Genomic DNA, 10,906 nt, shown 5'->3' with positions numbered 1-10,906 from the left:
AAGAGTGTCAGAAACAGTAGTGAGTGCAGAGTTTGGAACTGCGTAAGGATTTCCACTCAAACCCTGTTTGCAGCTGTAAATTTCTCAGACTTTTATGCCTGTGTTTTTGGATGTTGAGGAAAAAAATAGATCAATCGTTCAGAGTTTTGGAATGGTGGAAAAGTCCAAACTGTCTCCTACGTACAAGGACCCATAGGGGACTTTTTGTTGTTTTATTTGAAGTTATCTTCGGTATTGTTTTGGTAATTTGGGGTTTTTTTTTGATATACAGCCTGGCCAGGTCCTAAAGTTTTGTTGTCAATGTGCAGCTCTTGTTGAAGAGAAACACCTTGTGCTTCTCAGTAGTTTATGTGAAAACGTTTCCAATTTGACTAACTCGTTCTTGAAAACCATGAGTTGTTTCAATAGCATGTCAGCTCTTGAGGCAGAATGATATAATTTATTTATAATTTTTTCCCTTTCTTCCTTTCTCCTTGCTTTTTTTTTTCTCCTCTATGAGAATTTGAACCAAGTAAATCCGAAAGTGTCATCTGTATTTGAACTTAGGTGTTCTGCCTTCTCACACTTCTCCAGTGAGTAATTTCCGGTTCCAAAACCTACATGTTGCAGGGACCCATTTCACAACACTGGCCATTCTTACCTGAATGCTGATGAATGCTGAAGGCCAGGGCTGTATATTGAGCACTACAATCACTCCTTGAGTTCCCTGAGCTGATGGAAATTATTCCAGAGTGGCCAGTGGCCAAGTCACAGGAGAGGTACCCCTCAAAATCAGGAAATGTGTATGTTAACATTTCAGACTCTTTTGTCTGCCTTCCTATTCTGTATCTCCTACTGTTTATTGTCATAAGGCACTAGACAGTTACAATGATTTATTGTGAGCAGTGGGATTTTGGCCCATGCTTTAGGTGTTCCTGCAGAAGACACTGTTAAGAGCAGTGCACAGACGTTTCTGTGAAGTGCTGCCTTATGATGCAAGAATGCTGGCTCCCCAGATCTGCAAGATCTGATCGGTTGATGCTGTATTTTCATAGCTGTATCTTCCACTGCCCACCTCCAACCTCATTCATTAGCTGTTCAACTGAAGGGCCATATCGATTCTTGTAAAAAACGTGATCAAATGCTTTTGCATTCCACACGTTCAGAGGCTTCTTCCATCTCCTACAGGTGTACCTCCTTCTTGCAGCACTTCTTGTAGCTTGTAGTGCTCCTTGGCTGTGCCTTTCTGTAAGCAGGGGCTGTAGGAAAGGCAAACCTCTCAAGAGTTGCTAAAAAACATGCAAAGGCAATGGCTTCTTCTATCCCCACAGCACCAACTAACTCAAAGAGGAGATAAAATCCAGTTAGTAGGGAGACCTGGCAGTACTTTGGGTGGGTGGTTTGCAGCACCTCTCTCGGTAGCATAGCCTGCTTCTCTGGCTGCCAGCAAAGGCCATGCCTGTGCTGTGCGGCGGAGTGCGGTGTGGGGAGCCTGAGTGAGCCCATTAGACTGTGCAGGCTGATTAGCTCAGCTCTGGGAACAGAACAGCAGCCGTTTCCCAGTGCTACACACAAGCTCAGAGCTTATTTGGTTGAATACTGTGCCATGGACACAGATGTGTCACTACCAAGCTAAGCTGCACTTACAGCCTGCTGCAGGGCCTCTGTATCAAGTGCCCCAACACTTCCCAGCTCGGGGTTAGCCAACATGCTTATCTCTGGTGTTAACAACAGACTAAACATGCTCAGAGAGACTGGCCATTTCCTCTCATTCAGTTTGATTTGCTTTTTTTTTCCTGGAAAACTGCAATGAAGAAACCCTAAACTCAAGTCACTGGCGAGGAGGCCACAGAAACAACTATGCACATCTCTGCCTGGCTGTGTACATGAGGGAGAGCCAGAGGCTTGAATGCTTTTCAGCCCTGCTTGGCCTGTTCCTCACCACATCAGTGGTTATATATAATTTTCCTTGTATTGTTCCAGGGAAGGGTCTAGCCCTGAGTACAGAAGCACCTCTACAACCCACCTCTCTGGCCCCCACCGCTACTCATTACACCCCAGCAATGGCTGGGGCACAAGTGGGTGCGTGCCCAGCCAGGCATCTCCCTCCTCTTCCTTCAAGAAAAGCTGTTTTTCTTTCCCCTTCTCCTTAAAGCTGTTTTTTACTTTTATTAATCACGTCATAATTTCTTGCACGAGCCTGCCTATCCTCCCCTGATGCATTCTGAGCAGCAAATGAAGGGGCTGCGCTGCAATTCCTTACACTTGAGAGGTGAAGCAATAACAGGTGGCAAGGCCGGAGGCAGCCCTGGACGGGCACTCCAGTTGCCATGGAGACTGGCCAGGCCTGCCAGGGATGAGCACTGGGGAGGGTGAGCAAAGGCACATGGGGCATTTAGGCTATAGGTTGCGATTATATGTCATCAAGTCCTCCAAGGAGCTCGATGGCCGCAGGCTTAGGCTCTTGGCTGGCATTTTGCTGCACAGGCGGCCAAATTTTGGACTTGAGCATCGACAGCGAGAAGAAGGGAGGTGTCGGAAAGGAAAAGCGGGCCCCCTGCTCGGACAGAAAGACTTGTAGATTTAAAAAAAAACCCCAAATCACCCCTTTTCCTCCACTGCAAAGTGCACTGGCTTGATTCAGGCCCACACACGTGTTCTGTGGTCTCTATTGTGCTCTGCAAATTTTTGTTGCAACACAGTAAATGGCCTGATTCAAAGCCTTCCGAATTGAATTGAAAGCCTCCAGTGGACTTTATTGGTTTTGGATCAAGCCCAGAAGAAACAGGTAAGAGCTGGACAAAATGTGCTAGGAAAAATCCCTTTGGGAACACACATATGTCAGACTGCAGCCAATTCACTGTAATCATTTAAATAAACGATGCACAGCCCCTGACCCCTACAGCAAGGCACGTGTTCTCCTCCCCATTCTCCACTGCCTTTCCAGTAGTGTGGATGTGATAACAAGTAGGGATAAAATGTAATAAAGCTAGATGCACATCTTCAGCCATGGTTGGGTAGTATGCTGTGTTCCTTACAGGCTGAAGAAATATATGTGACTGTGATTTGGTACCAAGGAGCACAGAAACCAGTTTTTCTTTTAAGCTCTGGTTCCAGCTCCTAGTGTCCAGAGATTGTGATTCAAATTATCAAAATAACTTCACTTAGAAATCAGAAAATTGAAAAAAATGCAGAGTTCTGTTTATTGGGTGTTTTGTTTGTGTGTATTTAAGGGTCACATTTTGAAGGAAAGGCATTTAAAATATCTGTATTCTGAGTTTTCCGGTTAAAAAACAAGGACAAGAATTGCTCCTTCTGAACTTGCCTTCCATTCAAGATATTCTGTGCATTCATGACAGCTAGAAAACTGAGATTCTTCTTGGGTCATGTGGCTCTAGAAGATGATGTAGAAAAGAAAAATCCTAAATTCTTGATGTTATTTCTCTAGAAGTAGATTTCTTTTATTATTAAACTGAAACCATGGGGAAGATGGCTTCCTTTTTTTTTTTTTTTTGATTACTTGGTGTGGGGAGAAGAGAGTCTAGAAGAACTCTGTTTAGCCTTCCTACCTTCAAAATCAAGAGGGCACCAAAGTTATTTTAAATATATCAAGTCGGTCAATTTGTTTAGCTTTTTAGCTTTTGTCTACAGAGCAAAGTTACTGTGTGATCTACTACTGAAATTATTTAATTTACAGTACTTATTTTGCAAGAAGACTCCTGTGAATGATGTTACCATATTTTAAGTAGGTAGTTATTATGCTTAGCTCGACATAGTTTGAAATTAACTTGATTAGGCTAAGAAGTAAAAAGTATATTTCAGAATAAGCGCATACCAAAGTTATTTGGAAATATTGGCTTTGTTTTCAGTCTGCAACCTGTCCTCACATGAATCAGCTTTCAGGTGCAGAGAAGCTATCATTTGAACTGTGCAGATCTTTCTGTGTATCTCCTTAATCCATCTTAAAAAGTTTTTTTAAATACTGTATGCTCTATTTATTTTGGGGCAGATGTGGATAAAGACAGGGCCCTTGATGAAACTGGAAAGCGACACCCAGTTGAAATGGCAAGTGGCTCTGATGTAAATACACTCCTTATGAGCAAACCTTAGCTCAGGCTCAGCTCCTCAAAAATCCTCAGAGCTTTTGATCTATTGTTGCAGTTTGTAATGTATAAGAAAATCAGCTGAGTTTTGAGTAGGTTAGGACAAGACCATGGTTGACTTTCAAGGCTTTGCTTTAAAAGTTTTTGATTCTGGGTGAATGTTTTTAGACAAAATCCTTGGTTGTAGTCACCCAATTCAAATGATTGGGGTAGCAGTGAGTTACCTCTCATTAGCTGAGCTATTGTCTGGCTTAAGATAGCATCTTCTACTTTGTGATTGATGTGTGCAAAAGTGGATACCTAGTTAATTACTATGTCTCAGATGAAAAGCAGCAACATATGAGTCCCTAGTAATTTAATTGCTTTCACTTGTGCCTCCACTCCCATACTTCCTTTTGTAAGTAATTTTATTGATTAAGGGGTGGGATTAGGGTTAGGCTTTTGGTGCATGATACCCTTTTCATGAATATTGCACGTCATATCTTGCTACCTCTGCTTTGTTTCTTAATTCCCTCATCATTTGTGAACTGCATTAAAATAGAACTAAAACTCCAAGGACGTATACACACAAAATCCTTTGAAACTAAGAGCTCTGCTTACTATCATCTTTATTCTCAAACCTTCTGTGGTTTAGCCTGGGGCTTAATTCACTGTACAGGACTGATCAAGAAAATAAGCTTGACTCAGGTTTGATTCTAGTTTTTGCACCTGTTAGAACAAAAACGCATTGAAGACAATAACATTGCCTGGCTTATTTGGCTCTAGAGATACATCATTTAAGACATCATTGATGTAACCAGGAACTTCTCATCTGTGTACGACTTCTCGGTTCTGACATCTGTTGCACGCAATTGAGTCAGGTCCATGTTTATAAGTGACGAGCAATAGATGAGCACAGTCACATTAATAATTAAATTAAACTAAAAGGGAAAGGGAAAAGGAAAGGGAAAAGGAGGTCATCAAAACCCATTCTTATTCCCTTGCCAGTAGTCTAGGAGAATCCATTCAAGCTTTACTAGTCTGTGGAAACCCTCCACCTGTCCCATACACCACAGACGAATTGTTCATGTTAATGTATTTTCACAAGGTCTCCTGTCCCATTTCCAGTTTGACAGTCAGTGGATCGTCGCAAGCTTCACTGGAAAAATCTTAAGTCCGTATATGTGGAGTATTAAATCACTGATACCGTTCTGAGTAGGGCTAGAAGTAGAGGTCTCTCCTACGTCCGCTGACTGGTGCCTTGAAAGCTGTTCTTATTTGTGGCCTCACCATGGACTGTTGTGTGTTCATGAGCAAGTCAGTTCATAACTCTACTTCCACGTCTTTCAGCTGTAAAACGTAATGCTGCCTCCTCACCACAAGACTTAATAAGGGCCCAGCAACACTTTGGTTAGAGTCAATGGCAAATGAAGCTTTTGACTTCACTGAGGGTTAATATCAGGATCTTATTATCTGTAAGGCACTTTAAGAAACTCGGGTGAAAGGTGAAGTAACATAAGAAAATAAAAAAAATCACTGAACACTGAGCTTGCTGAGTTTGCATTGCACGTGGCCTGTCTGTAGATGCAGCACAATATAAAGAAGTAATTACTTAACTTTTCCAGAATGGGCTGTAGTGGGAAAAATAAATGCTAGTGAGATCTGCTTTTTATACACAAAATATGTACAAGTAGCAACTTTATGATCATTTTGTTGCAGCTCTTAAAAATGGGCCAGTGCACTAGGCTTCCACCTGGTTCCTGTCTTTTTTTGCTTATCTTGCATGCACGTATTAAATGCCTCTCTGCAAACAGGCAAAATGCTGACCTAACCCTGGGAGCTTCTCTCTGGTTTGGAGAGCTGGGCACCTGCTAACCAGGACCATTTCAGAGCAAAGCCCATTATTTAGCAAATGCTGTCGGGGACTCAGTCGCCAAGCAAGAAGATATTGATGTATTTGCAGCCTTATGGGTTTTAATTATTTTCTTAATTTCACCTTTCCTGCAATCTTTCAGTTACCAGTCTCCAAAAATCTCAGCTAATCAACAGCTGGAAGTAAATGAATAACTCGATGCACCCAAACCAGAGAAGCAGATTGAACTCGGAGGAAATTTTAATTTTAAGTGTATGTCTTGGACTGCTACCAGAAACCCTTTAGAATGTCATTGTTCTTTGGGAGAAATTTGGATGTGGACAAAAAGACCATTAATAAATGCTGTCAAAACATCTGTTAAAAATCTGCAAGTTACAAAATATGCATTAAAAAAGTTAATTAAATATAGATGGTACAGTTTAAAGGTCTTCATTTTCTAGCGTGTAGAAATCTTCATGGGCTAGGACTAGGCCAGGTATGCCAATGGAATTTTTAAGTTAAAAAAGGAGAAACAAAGATGAAGACCAACCATTCCCCCCACTCCTTAGTTAGAGCATGCAGGCCTCTCTGTAGAGCAGAGGAAGAAAATGGCAGTTGTGAGCGAGACAAAAAGCATGTTGCTCTTCTGCTCAACTATGAGGAATGCAGAAGACCTCTGCCCTTCCCTCCTTTCAAGGGGAACCGCCTCCTCCTCCTCTTAACACCTACTGTGTGCCTGCTCCTTTCCAACCATTCCTAGCTGGAAAATAAGAATGTAATTTCCCTCCTTTTCTCTTGCCTGAAAGAGCTTTTAACTCCACCAGCGGGGCCATCTGCCCCGGGCTGAGTCCTCGCACCCTTGCTGGGTGCTGGAGTCCTGCTGACCCTGTTTCCCCCCCCTCCTCCCAGAGGACCTGCACTCTGCTGCTGCAGGTAGCTTAACCCTTGGGTGAACCACCCACGAGAGGCTTTGCTGGTGGGCATTTGAGCCAACTTCTTGACTAAGGATGCCCTGCCAATTTGAGATTTAATCCCCCCAAAAGCTCCTTGAAATAAAACCAGTTAGGGTACCTATCCCCCCATCTTCCTGCTGTTGGGTTTGGAGTTTCAGAGAATGTATTTTTTCATTTCTGAATTTGTATTTTGTGGGTTTATGAATTGACTGCTGTCGGAAAAACCAGGCTTGGCTCACTGACAGCTTAGGTCTTGATTCTGCATTAGGGATTGTTTCTATGCCTATACGTGTTATGGAGTCCCAGAACTGTGCAGGAATCTCTGGCAGCAGGTCCTTGTGAGTGACCAGCCCAGCTGGGATTGTAAAGGAAATGATGAACTGTGTTCCAGGCAAAATAGATACAACACAAAGTCTACTTAAAATGGCAGTGGTTTATACAGTTCGGTTTTTGTTCTGATTGGCAATATTTTGGGAAGACTGTGGCCTGCAAACTGAGCTAACATCATATCAAGGAGAAGGGGGAAATGTCCACACTGAATGCTCCTTAAGTAAATCTGGTTTCTAACCCGACTGCAGCCCAGAAAGGACCAGACGGGGTCATCATTCCCAATAACTACTGTGACTTCTGCCTCGGAGGCTCCAATATGAACAAAAAAAGTGGCCGGCCTGAGGAACTTGTATCGTGCTCAGACTGTGGGCGCTCTGGTAGGTGACTCCTTCTTGCATCTTTCTTGTACAAAGGCATTTGTGTGATTCGTTTTTTGCTCCTTCTGAAGATTTCGAAGAAACTCAAGACGTTTGGGAGGGGGTAGAAGACGAAGTCTTATCTCTTGTCTGTGTTTGTGGGAAAGGATGACTGGGATATTTTCTGTCATAAAACCCATTGTTGGATTCACATTTTTCATCTAATGGGGTCTTATGAAAGAATAAAGTTTTAATGTATTTATTGGCTTCTGTGAACGTTGGTACATGTACTCGTTCTTCAGATGGAAGGAGAAAATCCTACGACAATATTAAAGAATGGGCTTTGTCTTCAAATGCTGCAATTACAACTATAAATTACTTACAAGATTTATGAAAGTTGCATGACAAGCATTTCCATTGATTACACATTTCATGCATTTCTTCATCCAAAAAAGAAAGAGGGAGGAAATTACAGGGTAGGGATGGGGGTAGCTGTCAAGAATTATCCTCTTACAAGATGACTATCATTAATTTTGTTTAAAGAGGTTTTTATTTCTCCGTTTTCTTCCCTTCTCTCTTTTTCAACGTAGGCAATTGTGGTTTTCCCATTCTGAGTTGTCTTTATTTCTGGACTGTTGTTTTCTTCCTCTCTTTCTTTCTTTCTTCTTTTCTTGCTTTCTTTCCCCCCCGCCCCCTGCCCCTTTCAGTTTTTTTGGGGAAATTTTATCCCAGCTGAGCAGTTATTTATAGCTCACATGGGAAGTGGTGGTGGTGGTAGAGGGAATGGGAGACCTTTAACAACTGCATATTCCAGCTTTGGTCCAAGTTTCCAGTTGGTATATATCTGGTCAGTGGTGATACTAGTGGTGATAAGACCATCCTATGGAAATCTGAAAACCAAAGAGACCTTGAAATTCAGTACTGCTGCTGCTTATTCTGTACTGTAGTCACGGAAAGATGTCTGTTGCGTGATGGCTGAAATGCGATGGGAAGTGTTCTCGTGCCAAGGGAATGGCCTTTTTATGCTCCTGATGAAATTCTTAGTAAGCCTTTTGTCACGTTCAGTGGGATCAGGACTAGAGTCTCACTGAGAAATTGCCTTGTGTGGTTGTTGTGACCTTGGAAGATCACTCTGAAGTGATGCTGACTGGTCATCAGAGGACCGATCTGGTTTTCTCCAGGGGCATCCTTACGAATGCTATGCAGTCAGGGGCATGGACCTTTCAGTGTATACGTGTTTGCTTCTTAATAACTGAAGGGGGAAGCTTATGGGGTCTGTGGTGCCATCTTGGAAGATCATTGCCCTTCCCCTTGATTGTTGTAGTTCAATATAACTCATTGCAGCATTGTCCTGATACAGCACAGTGAGTCGGATCCATATTTTTTTGCTATTTAAACTTCGCTATGGTGATTATATCAGAATGTAACACAAATACATTAATTCCCTTGATTCCTTAGTGTGATAGAACAAGTAGTTCGGTATGTGACCTAAATTGTGCAAAATCAGTTCCATTAAATGCTATTCTTGTACAAATTCTAACTCACCTGGGTCGTTCGTAAGGGTCTGCAATGCTGTGACTGATGTGTGATGAAAGTGATTAAGGTACAACCACACACTAATCTCTGAACTAAAACAATGAAACCTCTTTGGTGGCTGCCATCTTTCTCGATAATGGAGAACATTTTCATTAGACTGAAAGAGAGGTCATGGAAATTATATTGTTTCTTCCACTCACAAAGTCAGTAAAATCACATCTCTACAAGGTGGTTCATCTGCCAATTATTTTGTTATATCCATTTTCTTTTTGTGAACAGGATTTAATTCTTTGTGTCTCGAGTAACGCAGTGTACTTGTTATATGGCTGATTTCTGTAGCTGGAGCAGGGGCCAAACAGTTGGTTACTTAATACCATGCTACTGTTTCTGAATAACTAAACAGCCGTTCCCTAAAATCTCACACTTTCATTTTGCTGGGGCACAAGAGACATCTTTTTCTCTAGCTTTCCTGAAGAGGGAATTTGGAGACTATACTATTAATCACATAATATGTTTGATTGAGGGAGAAAATAAACCTCAGTTTTGCAGATTTCAGTATGTGACCTCTTTTTAAGACTCTTCTTTCTGTTGTTGTTGTTGTTGACGCTACTGATGTCCTGTGTGGAGAATTTCCTGTTCCATATTGAAAGTTGGATTGACTCACACATATTTGAACTTTACAATGTTTCCCAAGACAGGTCACTTCTCATCTTAGTTGTTTTAGTTGATGAACTGTATATATTTGGTTTGGTTTTTTTTTTTATTATTATTATTTTTGAAGGAGATGCCATGAAATTGGAATAAAAGCATTTGTTTAGGATAACTTCCAGTTGGTCTTGAAAATGTATTTCATTTTGTCTACAGAGGAGGCTTTTTAGGACCAGGTGAGGGACAGGGGTGAAAAATAGTCCTGAGGTTGATGAGCTGTCTAGTGGGTTACATTTCTACAGCAGTAAATTTGTGACAGTTGATGCCAGTCTGAAGGACAGTCATTGTGCTTAGAGCTAACGGTGTCTAATTACTTATGCGGTTTAAAAAAATCTTTTAAAATTGATCTAAGTAATCACGAGGAAATATTTTAATGTCTTTCGAAGAGAGGAAAACATGATTAACCCTTTCGCTGCCATAGCTGTGGGCACCTGTGTTGTTTGTAGATTATTTTTCTTTGAAAGAGAAACCAATCCTTTTTTTATTTTTCTTGCTGCAGTTGTACCGAGCTATGTTGTTGGGGTGCACGGGCACACACAGGCACACACCTCTGAGCTCAGTAGTCTGAATTGTTTAATAATAATAATGATGGTTAAAAAAATTATTATGATGATGCCTGTTGCTTAACCCATGTGCTGATATATTCATCATACATGTCAGCTCATTTGGGAAGAGAAGGCAGGAGGGACGAAGCAGCGCCAGCACGCACTACGGAGGACTTGTTCGGTTCCACGTCAGAAAGCGACACCTCGACCTTTCATGGCTTTGACGAGGACGATGCTGAAGAGCCTCTCTCGAGCCGAGGAGGTGGCTGTGGTGGCAGCTCTCCCTCTGCAGAGAAAAAGGGTGGCTGCTAAAATAACTAAAAAGACAAACAAACTCGGAGTGATTTGCTGTCCTTTTTACTACTAGGATTATTATTACATTTTTCTTTTTTTTTTTTTTTAATTTTAGGTCCTTTTTTTTGTTATTTTTGTTGTTGCTTTTTCCTGTGGGGTGTACACTGAAAGCACAAGCGTTTAAAGCTCTTGACAACTACTTTGAAGAGACAGAAGGCTTTGATTTTCCTGTTATTTTTTTCATTTTAATTTGTTTTTCTCCCCCATCCCC

The 10,906-nt window shown here is 41.6% G+C and overlaps 1 protein-coding gene across 1 annotated transcript in view; it reads left to right on the top strand.

The window, feature by feature from the left end:
- Nucleotides 1–10,876, top strand: part of LOC104509442 (zinc finger protein DPF3-like) — a gene marked incomplete at its 5' end in the record, with an annotated part of 38,568 nt that extends 27,692 nt beyond the window's left edge. The window contains 2 exon segments of the mRNA XM_010151382.1: nucleotides 7,445–7,573; nucleotides 10,457–10,876. Coding sequence (XP_010149684.1) covers nucleotides 7,445–7,573; nucleotides 10,457–10,653 — 326 coding nt within the window.
- Between the last annotated feature and the right edge of the window lie 30 nt (nucleotides 10,877–10,906).

Source organism: Eurypyga helias, unplaced genomic scaffold (genome assembly GCF_000690775.1).
Source record: "Eurypyga helias isolate BGI_N326 unplaced genomic scaffold, ASM69077v1 scaffold10845, whole genome shotgun sequence".
NCBI classification, from domain to species: domain Eukaryota; kingdom Metazoa; phylum Chordata; class Aves; order Eurypygiformes; family Eurypygidae; genus Eurypyga; species Eurypyga helias.
This window is presented reverse-complemented; position numbering and strand designations above follow the sequence as displayed.